The sequence below is a fragment of the Gracilinanus agilis genome, chromosome 5, assembly GCF_016433145.1.
Source record: "Gracilinanus agilis isolate LMUSP501 chromosome 5, AgileGrace, whole genome shotgun sequence".
Classification (NCBI taxonomy): Eukaryota; Metazoa; Chordata; class Mammalia; order Didelphimorphia; family Didelphidae; genus Gracilinanus; species Gracilinanus agilis.
The window spans coordinates 144,309,220-144,328,796 of NC_058134.1; the positions used below are offsets into that span (position 1 = coordinate 144,309,220).

Below are 19,577 nucleotides of genomic sequence, written 5' to 3' on the forward strand. Positions count from 1 at the left end.
GCAGACAGAAAAGAAATTGGGGGTGGGGTTATGGATTTAAGCAATAATGCTTAAAATAGCCTAGCATAATCACTAATAAATGGTAGTATCATTTCTGTCCTCCCCCATTAGAACAGGCCATATGGATTTCAAGATTTTCTTTTGTAAAACTGGTTTTAAAAAATGAACCAGTTCTTATATTTCACCAAAGAACTGCAGATGAGTACTAGGCTGATTAACATTTTGCCTTTAACACAGCTTTCTATGCTTACACTACAGAACTTTTACAAAACTGAGTTGAACAAGGAAGAGATGTATATCCGCTACATTCATAAACTCTACGATCTGCATCTGAAAGCACAGAATTTTACAGGTAATTCTACCATTTGGGGATTGGGAAAAATGCTAAAGATTATTATGTGAAGGATAATAAATACATTCATTTTTAAAAAATATATTTTGATTTATTTTGTTAAACTTTATTCCCAGATTACATGTAAATTTTTTAATAAGGTCTTTTAAAAATTTTGAGTTCTAAATTCTCTCCTTCCTTCCTGCCCCTCCCTACCCCTTGAGAAGGCAAGTGATATGATATTAACTGTACATGGGGCAACTACATTCATTTGCTAAATCCATAGTCAGTACTAGGGTTTTCAAAGCAACAACCTAGAAAATACAATTCACAATATATGCAATATGTGACCCATTAAATACTGATTTGTGGTACCTATGATAGGTATGTAATTAGAATTTGCTCCCCAGGACTCTCTTTCCCAGCATCCAATTGATGTGTTTAGCTACATCTTTACATAGGGAAAATATAAGTTTTGTGTAACTCCTCCCTCTGGCTCTCTGTTCCCAGGCAGGCGGTTGTGGAGGGGGTTGGAGCCAGGCAGAAGAATTTTACTCATGTGGTTTTTACTTAGGTTTTTTTACTTTTATTTTATTTCTTCTACTTCAAGTGATTACTAATAAATCTTATAAAATATAATACTTGGAGTTATTGGATATTAATTTAAATCGAACATGGGGGCCCTATCAACACTTGGTATGGCTATTTCACAGTTTTTGAAAGAGTAAAGGTACTCTTTCTACTTTTCTAAAATTGATGCTTTTATTCAGTTTACTGTTTCTAGACAAAATAAGTAGATTTGAGTATATACTTCATTGATACTCATGATTTCACGCAAACAAATTCAGGTTTCAATTTAGATATTCTTCACATATCTATTTCAGGGCCTTGTACCTGTTTTAAATGACCCTTTGTTTTAAATTAAAAATCTCAAATACTTTTAAAACCTAAGCATTGTTAACACACTCAAGAGCCTTTTCTCCCCTAATGTGCTTCTTGCAATTTAAGATCATTTTCTGATTCAGTAAAGAAAGCACTATAGTAAGAATGTGCTTACACACAAACAATAAAAGCAAGTATAAAGATGCCTTTGGAGTACTTCTGACAATCATCCTAAACCATTCCTTTGGGTACCTAAAATGAAATAGAAGATTATTTATTGAGATTCTACAGTGTTTCAAGAGATATCAACATGTATATCTAAGTCCCCAGGATAGGGGTTGAGGCAAAATGGAAGATTGTGAACTATGTACTTAAAGCTCTGTGAGAAAAGAAAAGACAACTAGAAAACTGGTAACTTCTAGCAAAAAAAGGATCTTGACAGGCAATGCAGACAGAGTAAACCTCAACAGAGGAGAAGCTACTGAGTGACAGTGGTAAAGAGAAGGACTAGAAGTCATAATGAGTGACCAGGAGTGTACCAACTTCGGTTCTTAGACAAATGGGTAGGAGATATGAGAGAAACAACATCCTGTACTGAAGTGGGTAGCCAAAGACACCAGTGCTTTTGGAAAGGAATCAAGTTTCCATGTAGTAGGTAAAAGAAAGAATTAAGAGGAATGGAGGGAGACAGCTAGGTGGCTCAGTGAATTGAAAGCCAGGAGTTCTAATTTGGCATTGGATATTTCCTAGTTGTGTGACCCTGGGCAATTTAAAGGGCAGATAGAGAAGGGTAATAACAAGAAGGAATAGGTCTGAGATAAAGGTGAAAAAGAGAGGAGAAGGTTATCAAGAGGAGGGAGGTTTTGCCTGGGCAAATTATGACTAAATTAGGGAAGGAAAAGTTGGGAATGTATTAGACAGAGAATAAAGAAATTATCAGTTGAGTTCCCATGCGTAGGTCCTGTAATTACAAAGAACAGCATTTATTCTGGGGAGCTAAAGCAGCAGGGAAATGAGAGTAGGCAACTTGAATGGTATTTGATGGTTGGACCACCTTCCCCCACCCCACCCCCAATTCCTTTACTTCTTCCTGAAACATGAGGGAATAATGTACACACATGAGATAACTTGTAAAGAGAGTGTGCACTAGGCTCCCAGTCAGGCCCGGTGTCCTGAAAGTGATTCTGGAGTCCTAACAGTAAAGGATTTTACATCTCAGTCCCCTTGATGGAGATAGACAGTAAAAAGTGAATTCAGTTTTTATAGAAGGCTGGGTCTGTTTCATTTCTCTTAGATATTTTAGTGATATTTACTACTGCCAGCATGGTAGTAGCTTCTAGGTCAAGGAGGCTTCCATTTTTCAAGAGAGGCCGAGCCCCAAAGATTAGTGATGGCAAAGGGTGGAGCAGTTTTGGCAGAAAGGGCCTTAAGTGTCCACTTTAGACCCTACCTTCCTCCACTCTATGTATTGAGGAAGGCTAAGGTTTTTAATGTTCTTAGTAATGTCAGATGGTACTTGGTAACGTAGGGTCAAGAAAATCCTTTTGTCACAGAACCAAGAAACTACTTTAAAGAGTGTTCCTAAGGGTTTACACTAACAGAAGCCTAGGGATCTCATACTTTTACTCTTCTAGAACTCCAGTCTCTGAATTTCACCCCTTCTCCCAGTAGTCCCATGTTAGAATTCTTTGTCTGTTTGGACTCTGGGCACATATTTCTCTGAAAAAATAGTAAGGGCCTTGAGGCAAGGACTGTCATGTTTCATTTTAGTATATCTAGCATTTAGCCAAGGATCTTGCATAGACAAGACAACTGGGTTATGCTTGCAGAATTGTTGAATTGTGTTCTATATGGTGGTTTTTATGGTAGATTTTAATGATATACTGTCATACACAGTAGGGATTAAATTGGCTTCCATGGGCTAGCCTGGAAATATAATTACTATTTATAATATTGTGTACCCAAAAAATGGATTTTGAGTTCCAAACACCTGATTTACAAATATTTTGCAACCAATTCATTAGTTGAGGACTTCTTGGACTTGGGAAATATTTAGTTAGTGAAGCAGCAATGTGGGTAAGTGTGGACACATACTTATTTTTTAAAGCTTCAAGAGGGAAAAACAACCTAAATCCATTTATTCCTTCTTTGTGATAAGAGACATTTTGCTTCTCAAAAAGAAAACCTGCATATGTCTCTTTATGTTCTAGAAACATATCGGACTTTTTCATGAATATGTTTACTCAGTTTGCACTTGTAATTTTCATGTTCTTCAAGGAAAGGATTCTTTTTTCCAAATACCATTTTATTCTTCGGTCATGAATATGCGCTGTAATTCATGTCCTCATTCTTTTGTATCCATGGAAAAAAGTAAAACTAATGGAAAAACTTTCTCCCTTTGATTTGTGTGTGTGTGTGTATGTGTAGGAGAGAGAGAAACTTTTTAGCATTTTATGATAAGTTCCTTCCATTCTAATTCAACTCGTCTATTCTCATCTCTTCCTTCCTTATCATACTTGGAGCTTTGCATAATTCTTGTACTGGTCAGAAGATGAAGAACCATATGTTTCCTTCATTGTTGTGTGGAGCTGCTGCTCCAGCCAATCTAGCCTATCTAATCTCACCTCATGCTCCAGGGATTCTCACTTTGACAGAATCTGGAGCTTCCAAGGGACCTCAGGTGATCTAGTGGTTCATTTTATACCTAAACAAGAGTGCCAGCCCAGCAGTCATTTACTTTAAATTGTCCAGTGATGATAACTAGTGAGGCAGTCCATTTTTCTTTGCTGCTGCTCTAACAGTTAAGAATTTTTACTTTTTTTGCTTCTTTGCCACCCATTCTTGTGTCTTGGCACTGCATGTTCTCTATGCCTGCACAGTGTTTGGCTTTCTTACCTTCCCTCATAGTTTCTATGACTTCCTTTAGAATTTAACTCAAATCCCACCTTCTGCAGGGGGCTTTTCTCTCTCTCTAGGCTGTCTCTCCCTCTCTCTTCCTTTGTCCCTGCCCCAAGTTGCTGATGCTTTTTCATATTTTTCATTGTTGCTTAGTAGTTTTTTAGTCTTGTCTGACTCTTTGTGACCCCATTTGGGGTTTTCTTGGCAAAGATACTGGAGTGGTTTGCCATTTCCTTCTCCAGCACATTTTGAAGATGAAGAATGGAAGAAAACAGGATTAAGTGACTTGCCCAGAGTCACTCAGTTAGTATCTGAGCCTGTATTTGAACTCAGGAAGGTGAGTTTTCCTGACTCCAGGGACAGACAGTACTCTATACACTGTACTGCCTAGTTGTGTACACACACATATACACACACCCCTTTGATCTACCTGGATGTTTTTATGTTGTATCCCTTGTTAAAATGTGTTCCTTGATGGCAGGAACAATCAATAAATGATTGACTAATGGGTAAAAATCCTCTTGCTCTTAGTCCTGTCCTCTATAGTCAAACAAAGAATCCCTGTTCCTCTTGAAAGATAGCTCTCATGTTTCCTTAAGTCTTCCCTTGTCCAGACTAAGCATCTCCTGCTCTTTTAACCACGCCTAGTGAGGTGGTCTCTCGACCTCCCAACATTCACCTCTTCCTCTGAAAGCTTTCCTTCTAGTCATTGCTTTTTCTGGAAATGTGATATCCTACACTGAACTCCTTTCTCTAGACATTGTAGTCACAGTTGGTGCTAATAGCTAGGGCACATCAGATGAGGATTATTATCATCTTACTTGTGACAGGAACAAGTAGGAGGCAACGTCTCTCTTAACATTGTATTAACTTTCTCAGATACAATGTCTTGCTTTTGGCTTGTATTGAAGTTAAAGTTCATTAAAAACTTCCGCATTATTTTTATAGGACCCATTTTCTAATCCTATCCCTCATTCTGTGCAATTGATTATTTAACCTGAGAATTTTACTTTTTTCGTTATTTTTATCAAATATTTGATAAATATCAAATAATAAATATTTATCATATTTGAACCTTTGATCTAGCTTGTCATTCTTGGTTTGGATTCATGCTTTATCGGCCAACATGTGACTCTAATTTCATGTCATCAGGGAATGTAATAACCATGCCATCTATATCTTCATCTGAGTAAATGGTCAAAAATGTAAAGCAGCACAAGCCAATCACAAATCTCTGTTGAGGTTTACTAGCTACTTCCCTACCAATAGGCTTCAATCTATTAATCACCACTCTTTGGATCTGGTCATTATAGCAGTTCTGAATCTGCCCAGCTATCCTATCATCAAGCCTTCACCTCACCTCCAATAGGATAGGATAGAAGACTTTCCCAGCTATCCAGATAAAATCTGGCAGAGTTCCTTCTGCACCCTCATGGATCTTTCTAGACTATTTCCCATTTTTCTGCCTCCTCATAACCATTTGGATTTATTCAATACAAAGTTCATTCTTGAGAGCATCCTGTCATTTTTAGGTACAACAGTTAATTCCTCCTGATGGGTCAGAACCATATTCTGAATTCAAATTCACCTCATCACTTCTTCTACCTTTCAAAGAACAACAAAGCTCTGTTCTTATCTTTGTTCTCAGTATCCTATTTTTCTACCCTTAAAACTTTTGACAAAAGATAGGATTATCTTCTGCCTCTTCAGATTTTGTTGCCTTTTGTTTTCTCTTTTAAATACTCCTGGCATAGTTTCAATAAGGAGGATATAGACATTAAGATATATTTTTTAAAATTATGTACTTCGTAAAAAGACAGCATAGGGTAATGAAAATTAAGAGACATGTTTTCAGAAGACCTGGGTTGCTAGTCTGATTTCTGACTATGGAAAATTAATTTTGGATAGTAATCATTTTAATAAGAAACCTTTATTAAACCTTGGATTTTGAAGGTCAGCCAGGTTCCAAGATAAAGTAATTTATTCCCGGGCCTCAAGGCATCTCAGTTGTCTGGCTTTTGTTAAAAGCAGTGTGGAGACCTGATCCTTCTTTACCTGTAAATGAAAATTCTCTTAGGTAAGAAAAATCAGCAAAGCTCTGGTCACCATATCAGACTACAGTGACTCAGCCATGTGGGAAGGAGGAAAGGGTATGTTGACGTCCTTCATTGTAGGCAACTCTCACAGTACAATACAAAGATCAATCTCTTCCTGTAATGAAGTAATCAGGGAGGAGTTGGGGGTCTCTAAGTCCACCTCCGCATTGGCTATTTACCAATCAGAGATGTCTTGTGATGTCCAGGGGAGGGACAGAATGGCGAGGTCACAAGGAGTATATATTAACCGATGCCAGAAGAGTTCCCTCTCTCTTTCGCCCTACTGGATCTCTTTGATGCCCTTTTGGATTGTGGAGGGAGTCAACTGACCAGTTTATGTTGTTTTGAGAAGTCAATTAATAAATTAATGTGATATTAAGAAATACTGCCTCTAGAGAATTTTAATCATCAAATGACCTTTACTAACTATGTGACTTGGCAAGCAGAGCCAAACATTTACTCATAAGTAAGTTTAGATTTAAGGGAGAAGGAAATATGCATTTATTAATGCCTACTGTGAGCCAGGCGCTATAGTAAGCACTTTACAAATGTTATCTGTAGGATAAATCTCACTTGATCCTCACAACAGCCTGGGGAGTTAATTACCTACCTCATCAGGTTGTTATAAAGAGGGTTTTATATGCCCTGACTGCCATTAAGTTCTGAGTTATGGGCTTTCAAAAAAAGAAAATTGATATTCCGACAAGTTCAAAGACATGAGAATTGTATACAGATACAAAGGCTAAATCGCAACTTTAGAATATGCATATAAATGCTATAAAAATCACTTCTGTATCCTTTTGCACTATACTTCACAGTAGAAGGTAGGATGTAATATTAAAAAGGAACCAATATAGCAAAAGTAAAGATAATCTAAAAAAAAGGTTCTACCAGAAAATTACAGTTTTTTTACAATGTCAGTGAGACAAATATCCCTTTTTCCTGTTCATTTTTCAGATATATAGTATGAATAATCCATAGTTCTAGAGCCACAAATAAATTGCATAGAGTTATTTAAACATTCTTTAAAGCAAGCATGTATTAACAGGAAAAGCTGCAATTATGAGTTACAATGGGGCACTTAGGTATTACCGTGAGTAGAGTGCCAGCCCTGAAGTCAGGGGGATCCAAGTTCAAATGTGGCCTTAGACACTATATGACCCTGGGCAAGTCACTTACCCCATTTGTCTCAGTTTCCTCATCGGTAAAATACTTGGAGAAAGAAATGGCAAAGCACTCCGGTAACTTTGCCAAGGAAACCCTAAATCAGGTCATAAACAGTCAGATATGACTAAACAACAACAATGAATGAGTTACAGTGATACTGGGGACTGTGGAGCATAATGGATAGAGAAATGGGCTTGGAGTTAGGACAGTCTAGAATTTGGGGTCTCATTCCAGACACTGTCTTTGTGTCACTGTCTACATCAGTTTAATCATCCGTAAAATGGAGCATCTGCTTCATGATATTATTGAGGTAAAATGACATAATGCCAGAAAGATTATTCACAAACCTTAAGGCATTATGTTAATGCTAAATATTACTATTATGATTACTCTGATTCAAAGCACTGCTATGTACTCAGAGATCTGGAAGGATAAGTTGAAAGGAAATGAATATAAACACTTTTCAGGTCTATTCAGGATAGCAAATAAATTACATGAACATTTTAAAGGGAAGTTATTAAAACCTTTTGCTTACAGCGATAAATTGGGGCGCCTCCTTTTGGTCAGGTTGGGAACCTTTGGGGAAAAGGTAAAAAACAAGGAGTGGATAGCACTCAAGCCAAGGTTTGATGTTATAAAATGACAAACATCACCATTTCCTCCAAGTTGGCTGCAAATTTCTCCTCATAAAAGAAAGTCTTATACATAGCCGTGTGGCTTTTAAGGTACTCTATTTAATGAATATCTTTTCCCTTAACTTTCAGAGGCTGCTTATACTCTTCTTTTATATGATGAGTTACTGGAATGGTCTGATCGGCCCCTCAGGGAATTTTTAACCTACCCCATGCAAACAGAATGGCAACGCAAAGAATACCTTCATCTCACCATCATTCAGAACTTTGACAGAGGCAAAGTAAGTGACAGTGACCAGGGGTGTCTCTTGAAGTAATAACTGGAAAGTTCAAAACAAAACAAAACAGCAATACATTTTTAAGTTCATTTAGGATATTTAAGAACCATCCTAGGTTTAGTGGATAGAGAGCCAGTCTACGGTCACAAAGACCCATTCAAGGCCCATCTCTAACAAAGACAGGCTGTGTGACCAGGTTTTTTAACATCAGTACCCTAAGAAATTCTCTAAGATAATCCATTGTGGAATAACTTCTTATTAAATTTTTTATTTATTTTTAAGATTTTTTTCCATGTGTACATGATTCATTTTCTTTCCCTTCCCTCTTCCCTCCTCCCCTCCCAGAGCCTTCAAGCAATTCCAGTGGGTTGTACAACTGTTATCACTTGATACCTCTTTCCATATTTGGAATAACTTCTGATCTGCTTTGGTTGAGGAATATTCCTCATTGGAAGTTTCTTACAAAGAAATCATTAATCACATTTTTTTTTATTATCACTTCTCAAATTTCCTCTGCAGAATCCTTATACATGTTCTTATTTTCTAAAATATCCCTTTTAACAGCCTTGGAAACTTTTTGAGAGTTTCGACATCCAACTATTCTCATTTGGTTTTTTTAATTTTTGTTTTAAATTTCTGACCCTAACCCAGCCTTATCATCATAATAACAATGATGATTAAAAACAATAATTGCTCATTTTTTATGTTCTTGCTATGTTCCAGACACTGTGCTAAGTGCTTTATAATTATTATTATTTTTAAATTTTTACAACAACTCTGAAAGATAGTGCTAGTATAATCTTCATTTTACAGATAAGGAAACTGAGTCAAACAGAAAGGTAAAGTGACTTACCCAGGGTCTAGACAACTAGTAAGTGTCTTAGAACAGATCTGAACTCAGTTCTTTCTGACTCTAAGCCTAATGATATATCCACCTCACTAGCTACCTGCTCTTAAAAATAATCTATAATATATGTCAATTTTTTATAAGTAAAGTTAAGTAAAACTTAAATGTATTTGAAATTCTGCGACATTACAGTGTATAGTGGAAAAAGCATTGAATTTGGAGACAGAGGACTAATGTTGGAAAAGTCAATTACCCCAGTGAACCTCAGTTTCCTCATCAGTAAAATGAGGGAATTGAACAATATAATTTATTCAGTCCTTTCTAGAGTTAAACCTATATAACCCTTTGGCCACAAAACTAAAATAAAGAACTGAACAACTTGTTTTAATATATTGTTTAATGATCTTTCCTAGTTTTTTTTTCCTAGCTAGTTCATGTAGCATGAAAGAGTTCAGGATTTCTTTGGCACAGGACCAGGGTTCAAGACCTGGTTCTGCTCCTGTGTATGACTTTAAGCAGTCCATTCACCCTCTTCCTCCTGATCTGTAAAATGAGTGGGTTGGTCTCCATGATCTAAGATCCCCAAGTCTGTTAGCCTGTGAGCTGTAGTTTGGCATTCACCATGGAGTGTTTTGTTTCAGCTGAGCCTTCCTGATCCTTCTCTAAAGGTGCTTTAAATACATCTAGTTTGGGGATGGGAGGAAGAATTAGCAAGGTCGAGAAAGAGGCCTGTAATTCTACCAGATTTCATAGTTCTGTCAAAAAGCATAATTTGAGTCATCTCAAAATCTGAAGCCAGGAAAAGGCTTCTTTCCTAGTCTGCCTTTTTTTACTTAGTAAATAGTCTTGATATCCAGCTATCCTGGCAGGTGAAAGAAATCCCTCTGCAACCCTTCCACAGTTAAGTCTCTCACCTGTTGAGTTAATTGCTGGTCACAAATTCAGTTTTATCTCTGGCTGCTTGTATGAAGCCATTCCCAGGAGTTTGCATTAGATCAAAGAATCTATGCAGGGCTGTGGCCAGCAAATAGCCAAAGTCGGTGGGTGTTGTGTTAATGCCTCAGGATGTGGGAATGCAATTTAGGTAACTGAGGAGGAAAGGGTAGCCATCGTGGTCCCATCAGGAAGGGGTAATTACTCCTCGGTGGTCAGCAGTAATCACCCCTTAGCAGCCAGGGCCTATTGCCTCTCCTCTTTCTGGCCATTATTGAATTGCAGACTAAATCAAGAATACATGGATAAGCACTTGAAATGACAGCTGAAAAAATTGCTTCTGAATTCAAGACTAGTAGTTGCTGCTGCTGAGACTTGAGTACGGTTTTTCTCCCTGGTTGTGAAAGCTTCTTAATATTTTACATCTCTGGGATTTTCAACTGTACACTCCCCCCCAAAAAGTGGGAAAAGGTCAATATTTTCATAGCCCCATGGCAAAGATGAGTAAAGTGGTTGTTGTTTGTTTTTTTGTTTTTTGGTGTGTATAGAAGGGAGGTGTCTAAACCTGTGATTTCATGGATGTAGGAAACTCCCAGAGTAGAAATTCTCCGCACTTTTGTAGATTAACAATTTTTTTTGGTAACTAGTCTTAGGTGCTTGGGGCATTAGGAGGTTAGGTGACTTGCTCAGAGCCAAGTCATATGCTGCAGATTAAGATTTGACCCCAGTCCTCCAGATTTCAGGACTAGCCACCCCTCAGGATCCCCTCTTTTCTGAGGGAACAGACTGTTTGACAACCTGCCCTGTGGGTTGTGGGGGGTTGAGGGAGGGAGTACAAATGACTCACGTCTAGTTTTAATGTACATTATTAACATTTTCTCCATTGTTTTCTTAAGTCTACACAATCAACAAAACAGTCCTTGATTTGTAGCCTTTGCCAGTTTCGATCACACTGAAAATCCAAGGGTTTGCCAGAGCTGGCTCAAGCTGGCTCCAGCACACCCCTACAAGCCATAATCTATTCCAGTGATAAAAATTAATCCGTGAGCTTTGAAATTGGAACTTTCCAAAGCAAAATAGGCTTTTTAAAAGGAGGTGTAAGTCACGTGGCATGGTGGCCAAATTGTTCTTCTGTCATCTCTTTGTCCACAGTGTTGGGAGAATGGCATTATCCTGTGCCGGAAGATTGCGGAGCAGTATGAGAGCTATTATGACTACAGAAACCTGAGCAAGATGCGGGTAACATACCTGGCGGGGTCTAATCAAGGGATTAAGGGCCACTTTTTTCAATTAATTTTCTGAAGGACTTTTGTGAAATTAAATTTCACTTGCAATAATGCAGATCTTGTTTAAAAATGTTTTTGGGGCTGATTCCTGCATAGTGTGAACTGAAATTGGAAACGGCAAATGAAACTACCTGATCATCTTTGTAGACTTCCAGTTTGATTGTTGGCAGGGGGAGGGTTATGGGACTGCTGAGGGGAAGAAAGGAGTACTTGATCTATTCTGAAACACTAAATCTTCAGCATCCAATCTGTCCTATGGCTGAGATTTTCAGCTTATATTAAAAATATTCTTCAGACTCTCACAAGGCAATAAACCCACATACATATTTCCCTGTAACAACACATCTTACAAACATCTGCCACTGGCAACTGCTAAATTAATCCAGTTAATATCAGGCTGAATCCTCCTTACGAGAAAGGAGTAAACTTTGGTTAGTTTTATTACTGAGGTGGGGGTGGGGTGGTCCTTGGCCACAGAGAAGAAAGTGTTTTTTAAATGCTGTTCTGCAGGCCTTGCAGTTTGAGATGGAGACTTTGGATGGATGCCCTTTGGCATCCCGTCCCTGCAACAGAAGCAAAGGTTACAATGTTTGGCCAAAATGGCCCTTTGGTACCATAGTTACTAACATTTTTATAAATCCAAAGCATTAAAACATCATTCTTGCTGTTCTATGAAGTATCATCTAAGGAGAAAAAGCTTTCACATGCAATGATAGTTTTATTTTTTTATTATGGAAACTGTTGGAATGATGAAACCACAAATGGAAAACTATGTGCACTTTGTATATGCCTTAAGGTTTCAACATTATCAAAGCTTTACTTAAAGGTTCTCTGTAAACAGGGGGCTTACTACATTATATTCCTTTGTACTGGAATTGTTACTATTAAACCATCTAGTCTAAGGCATGTTTGCATCCTCTGGAGTGAAAAGTTAACCATCTATAGGACTAAGATCAAGCCACAATTGTGTCCATCAAACCCCCAATCCTGTATCAATATTAGTGTAGTTTACTATTTATAGAAGTAACTGGATCAATTTGTGTTTTGAAAGTTCCATTTCATTCCCCTCCCCCCAAACAAAGCAAAACAAACAAACAAAAAAACACCCCCTCCAATTTTCTGTCATCCCCCCCCACCAGTGAATTCCAGGAGAATTTTACAGACTAAAGGGACCTGTAAAATTGGCTGCTTGAGTTCTGAGTGAATAGGCATTGTTTGATTTAAAATGCAAAAGGTTTTCATTCTGACAGTCCATATTAGCCTAGGCCTCATTGTGAATAATGCATTACTTGATTGTGTTGAAAGTGACTAGAAATAATATAATGGAGCTTGAGGGTACATTTCACCCAGGAACACAAGAAGTATATGAAAACCATTTTTCTGGAAATGAGACTAAGAAGAAGTTCAAATGTTCAGGAAACAGTAGCCTCTGTCAATTATCAGTGCTAATCACTAGTCAAAAATATTTAAAGGTTTTCTTGTGCTTTTTCAGATGATGGAAGCCTCTTTGTATGACAAGATCATGGACCAACAGCGTCTTGAACCAGAGTTTTTTAGAGTTGGATTTTATGGAAAAAAATTTCCATTTTTCTTAAGAGTGAGTAGCTGCCCTTTTTCGGTTTCTTTCCTACTTCCAAAACTAATCCCTCCACTTAGGAGGAACTCTAAAATGTTAGAACTGTTTGGTCTTTCCCCAAATGTTAGGAAATCCTTGTATTTTTTATCTTTGTAAGTTAAAAATTCAATAATAATCTGTAATAGAACAGATTTAGAATTACTTAAATCTATCCAAACTAGGATTATTTTTCCTATGAAGACTTATTACAGGTTATTGGATATACTGGGTGGTATAGTCATAATTGCTTCCTCTTTTTAGTCTTATGCATCTATGTTCCTAGTACACAGCTAATACTGCAGTTTTTTTAAATGGCAGTACACTGGGGATAGGAGATGGAAATAATGGAAATATCAAAAAGGTGAAATAATTCTACATCTTGGAATGTGAAGCTGAATGAAAGAGGATTGTTTTATTAATTTAATTGCTTTGTAAAAGAAAAAGTCAGCACTATGCTACCAATAAAATCCCTGATGGGAATAACTATTTTCTACAAAATAAATTGTTCCTAAAATATATGCTCCTAAACAAACTTTTAGTTAATATAATAGTAATGAATAAGACACTGGACTCCATTCTCTTTCTAATGTTAGTGCCAAGAAATGAATGAATACTTGAAATTAGAGCCAATATAAGGCACAAAACGATATGCTTGTGCTTGGATGCCCAAACCTAGGTTTTTCAGGAAAATAGAACCAAATAAATTTAAGCTTAAATCTTAATGTTTAAAGATGTTATGATTAACAGTGCCCAAGTTTAATTTTGTATTACACTTAGCAATATGAGGATGGAGGAGTTTAAGAGGGAGGAATGGTAATAGAATTCAATTTTTTTGTTTACTGAAATTAAGATTAAAATAACTGACCATCTCCTGGGTATTTGAATTCATCTAAAAATTCTCACACTCAAAAATTCCAATCAAGTCAAACAGAATTTCAGAAGTTTTGTGACTCACTGACAGTACACCCAAATGATTGATTGAATTTCTTTATCGAAATGCCTTTCTACACCATAATGCTTTGGCATCATGTAGCTTTTAGGTTTTTTTACTCTAATAACTGAATATTTATACATCATGAGACACTGGAAAAATCAGCAGGCCAAGAAGTAAAATTTGGCTAACTGTTCACAATTTAACTTTTAAGAACAAAGAAACTACTTTTATTGATTTCAAAAACAATCAATAAAATGTCAGAGTTTTGAATGTGGATCTTTTCTACTTAGTCAAGATAGTTTAAAACTATAAAATGTATACAAAGTCTATTTCTTCTCATATAAAATAGTTTAACAAATAGGACTGCCTAAATATAAGCTTTATTTCCTCTGAAGTTATTGTGATATGAATTATCACAGGCATACAGATATCTTTAATTGACATTAGCAAGAGCAAGCCCACTGGATATATAGAATGCATGCTGGAGATACATCCTAAAGCAGTAAAAACACACACACACACACACACACACACACACACACACACATCTGAGACACTGTTCCAAGTCCATTGTGCAAAACTTAACCACCACGTACAGAATATATCTGTACTTCTAAGGGGGAAAAGAAAGAAACTATTTCCCCCATCTCTTATCATTGTAACCTGGGATTGCTGCCCAAGAAATCCTAGCTCGATGTCCATGAAATATAATGTGAACCATCCTAGATATCAAGTAAGCACAGTTAATGCCAATTAAAGATGCAATGAGAAAGATCTGTAAGAGGTATGAGTCATTAATTTCAAAGGCAGCTTACTAAATTAGAAAACTGTATCAATTAATAGAATAAATTTCATCAAATAAGTCCCTTGAAAATGGTTTATCTGGGGTATGTATCAATTTCTAAATCATTTCTGTTTTTAAAAACGTTTCTTGCATATTAATGTTATTTCTTACTGAATAATAGGAAAGTGTTACCCTCTGTTGGCTAAAAAAGTGAATTGCAAGAACTATTCAAGAATCAGCACTTTAGAGGTTCTATCCATTTTCTTTCAAATACTTCTTTCTCATTCCTGAGAACTCCATATAATTGAAAACTACAAAATACATGCAATATTAATTTTTTTTCTTATGGAAAGTAACTTAGCAAATGTAATTGCCTTAAACAGAAGCTATACTTCAAGTAAAAGTCATTGTGATGTGAAATAACACGCACACACAAGAGATAGATAGATAGATAGATAGACAGACAGACAGACAGGCAGGCAGACAGGCAGACAGATAGGCGTCTCTAAATGACATTAATTGTGCTTACTAGATTCTTAGTGTGGTTCACATTATACTTCATAGATACTAAGTTAACTAAGTTAGGATGTCTTGGGTGGAGATCCCAGTTTATAATAGTGAGAGTTGGAAGAAACAGTTTCCTTTCTCCCACTATCTATGGATTTCTTTGGAGGAAGGTCCAGATTTATGATTAGGGAAGGAAAGCTCCATTGTGGAAATTTAATCAGTTAATAAAGGTCAACAACTTATCTGCAATTTACAGTCTTAGTAGTTGTTTTGGGCAATGAGAGTTTTAAGTCCCTTTGTCAGTATGTCTCCAAGGCTGGATCTGAATAGAGGTTTTCTTGGCTCTGAGTCTGGCTCTCTACTCTGCCACAGAGTGACTCCATTATGCACACTGCTTCTCTCACTAGCAGATAGTAGTAGAGAAAGGTCCCAGTGTATTATTGCATTATCCCAGCAAACAGTAAAGTTCGTTTCAAAATTATTTCCTTCTCCCTAGTATTTTCATTGTGCTTCTAAAGGCTTATTTATAAAATCCTCCAGGGTTTTAACGAACTTGTCCCACATACAAGCATTGCTTTAAAAATATTAAATAATTGATGGTTCAGCTCCTATGTGTAGTTAAGAGTAATAACTGATTAGATATCCTTGCTGGTGAAAATTGGAGACAGGGGGAGTAGATGGTGGTTTTTAATCAGGACTGTACCACAACTTAGGGTTATGGTCTTAGAACTGGATCGGCCCTTTGAGATTATCTAGTCCAAGTCTCTCTTTTTACTCTTGTATGTTTGCATTCAGATTGAATGGGATGTCTTAGTTTTCAAAGTTTCATCCTCTCAGCAAATCATACATTTTGCCTATTTTTTACCTCCTGTAGGAATAACTATAAGACTTGGTATTGTGTATACTAAAAGGTCATTTCAGAAGCTGCCAAATAAAGTGCTTGGCATTTAGTTTGCATATTTTAAAATTAGTCCAGCTTCTCTTTATCAGACTATCTCTACTTTCTGAACTCAGGTCGATGCAGAGATGGAAGTCAGTGTTCAGTTTAATATTGCTCTCCTTCTTAATGTAAGGGTACTTCAGACATCTTGATAATTTGCTTATTGTTTTATTTTTCTTGCCCTTCCCCCTGTAGAACAAAGAGTTTGTTTGCCGAGGGCATGACTATGAAAGACTGGAAGCTTTCCAGCAACGGATGCTGAATGAGTTCCCACATGCCATTGCTATGCAACATGCCAATCAGCCTGATGAGACCATCTTCCAGGCAGAAGCACAGTGTATCCATACATGCAGACGAGTCGAGTTCTTGTTAAATGGCACTAGCCATTCAGTGCCCAATTTTCTTCCACGGTTGTTGAGGGGTTCCTCTTTTTATTTTATTTTTTTTTAAATATCTGTATACCATGTCTTGGTGTCTGGGTATTTCTCTGTTTCTTTTGGTTCATTTAATTTCACTGGATTCCTGGCAAACAGTTTCCAGCTGCTCTGTTTTTAAATGATGATTTGAGTTGAAAAAAATCCTTTATATAGGAAAATCTCCTTTTAATTAAAATTATTCTCCAGCACAGCCATGCTTTTGAAAGCTATTTTAGCAGTTCCACTTAAAGTAATTTGCTTCCACATTATATAGTGGCAACTAGCTCAATTCAAAGAAAGGATGGTATTATCTATTTGCATAATTCACTATCCCCCTTTCTTAGATATTTTTGTTCTAAAATGGAAGAATTGGGAGAAATATCATAGCAGGCAGGACAGCCTTTATTAATTGCTATGAAGCACCTCACTAATATCTGTCTAAAAACAGTAGATCAACCAGTTACCTAGCAGTTGGTGGCAAAGTTGATTAGCCCTGGTACTCTTATTGGAGTCACTTGGCCTCCAACTATGCAACTATTATTCTTGAAAAAGTACTTGGAAGCTTTTTCTGGGCACCCATAAATGCCATTTCAAAGCAAAAAAAAAAAAAAAAAAAAAAAAGAAAAGAAAAAGAAAAAAGGAAAGGAAATTGCTTAAGGCTGAAACATTGCTGCTTATGATGGCACAAAAGAGAATGCATGTAAATAGAATTATGTTGTGATTCATAAAAACCTGTCCATGGTAAACAAAAATAGAATTACAAATTTAAAAAAAATGATCTTCAAAAAGTACTTATGTCATTGAAATTTCAAACATATATATAAAAAAGCAAATTTACCTGCTTAGAGCCAGCAGCACTTGCTTCTTGGCCCAAAAGATTTTAGAAATGATTCCTATGAATTGAGACTTCAGTTATTTTCTGCCGATTTAAAAAGAAAATTGGAAAAAGGGGTGTCCCAGAACTGATTGGAGCCAACAGCACAGTTATTTGTCCTCTTTAAAACTCACCATAGTGAAGTTATCAGTGTTTATCTAGTCTTACATTCTGCAAGCCTTTAAATCCAGATAAACTGCCTTGGCTTTTGAGATTCTAGGTTTGTTTCCTTAATCATTTGAATGCAGATCTGCAGATATATGCTGTGACTCCCATACCTGAGAGCCAGGAGGTCCTGCAGAGAGAAGGCATCCCAGACAACATCAAAAGCTTTTATAAAGTGAATCATATTTGGAGATTTCGCTATGATAGGCCATTCCACAAAGGAACTAAAGATAAGGAGAATGAATTCAAGGTACCTTCAAGTTCTTTTATGTCATATCTTTTCAACTATACTGTAAGTTCTTTGAAGGCAAGGAGTAGATCTTTTAATTCTTTTGAAATTTCTAAAGCAATTAAAGCAGAAAATAATAGGACCTGTGTAAATAACTTCAAAACTTGATAATTTAATTGAATTAAACTTTATGTAGCTCAAAGAGAAATGGACTAGAATTCAAAAGACTGGAATTCTAAGCCCATCTTTACCACAGGGGTTTTGGGTTTTTTTTTAAACCCTTACCTTCTATCTTAGAATCTACATTGCATATTGGTTCCAAGGCTGTACCTTAAGGACTAGGCAAAGGAGTTGAGTGACTTGCCCAGAGTCACATAGCTAGGAAGTATCTGAGGTCACATTTGAACCCAGGACTTCCTGTTTCTAGACCTGGCTCTCCATCCACTGAGCTACCCAGCTGCCTTCTAAAACTGGGCTTTGTGATTTGGGCTTTGGGTTCCTTATCTGTAAAGTAAGATTCTTGGACTAGAACATAACAAAAGTTATTTCTTATCACTATCTATGATTAATAATGAATAATTTTTGGGAATTTCAAGGAACTTATTCCCATATTCAAAGTGATAAAGTATTTTAAAATAAATTCTCTGCAGTAGAAAACAATTTGATAGCCCCTAAAGAATCTTATTAGTTTTAATTACTATTTTTTTTAATTAGAAAAGGTTTACTTAGGAACTTGTCATATGACCAGAGTGTAGAAGTATCTTTTGTTTCTGCCTGTTTATCTATTCCTATGGCTCTTTTTCCAAACTCCCTGTACTATTGTGAATTTGGGACCATACCATATGGGGAGAAAGGCAAGATTCTTCAGCAGACAGAATATAATATGGCCTTTTATTTCTGAATAAAAGGACCAATTTGCAGATAAAATAAATCACTTATGATTTAGTAGGTTCTTCTCCAAACAAAATCTAATCATTGAATTTACTTACTTTGCTTAATATATAACTGCTTCCATCATGGGAGCCCTATAAAATGACTTACAGAGTTTTAAATTCCAAAGGGACCTTGGAGATAAAAACATTTCTGGGAAATGTTTCTAGAAAACATTCTGGTGTCTCCAGTATTATAAAAAAATAAGTGCATGAAGCTTTAACCTCTAAGTTCTTAGTAAATGTTTACCATTGATATGTACTTATTTTGTCATCCAGATACCTATAATTTATACCTAATTCTTGTAATAAAAAACTCCATTTTTCCCATTTAGATTTCTTACCTTAAGTAGACCTTCTTTGTAGGTATGGGAGTAAAAGTGCTTTATAAGAGATTATCAATTTAGAAAACTTCCAGGGTGGATACTTTTATCTCAGGCAAATCAGCAACTTGTCTTTAAGTAGTTTACAATCTGAGTACCCAGGCCCCGTAAGGTTAAATAACTTGTTTATGATCTTGTAATCAGTATTTGTCAGAGGCAGGAAGTATATCTAGGGCTTCCTGACTTCAAGGTTAGTCCATAATGCCACCACCAAACATTGCCTTTCGAGATTTTTCACATAAACTACAGAGTTTAAACACAGGGACCCATGATCCTTCCAACTTTTGAGATATTATTTTATTATTTATTTTTAAGTCATTGTTAATTTAAAAAATTATTTATTTAATAAAATTAATTCCAAGATATCTCTGCCTTTCCCTTCCCTCCCTGCACCATAGAAGCTACCACCCAACCAAAAAAAAAAAAAAATATATATATATATATATATATA

The 19,577-nt window shown here is 36.3% G+C and overlaps 1 protein-coding gene across 1 annotated transcript in view; it reads left to right on the forward strand.

Annotated features, from left to right (window-relative positions):
• DOCK4 (dedicator of cytokinesis 4) overlaps positions 1-19,577 on the forward strand; it is a 541,177-nt gene that overhangs the window by 491,102 nt on the left and 30,498 nt on the right. Inside the window, exons 36-41 of the mRNA XM_044677327.1 lie at positions 259-352; positions 8,139-8,287; positions 11,217-11,303; positions 12,843-12,947; positions 16,326-16,467; positions 17,669-17,835. Of these exons, the coding sequence (XP_044533262.1) occupies positions 259-352; positions 8,139-8,287; positions 11,217-11,303; positions 12,843-12,947; positions 16,326-16,467; positions 17,669-17,835 (744 nt within the window). The remainder of the gene's footprint in view (positions 1-258; positions 353-8,138; positions 8,288-11,216; positions 11,304-12,842; positions 12,948-16,325; positions 16,468-17,668; positions 17,836-19,577) is intronic.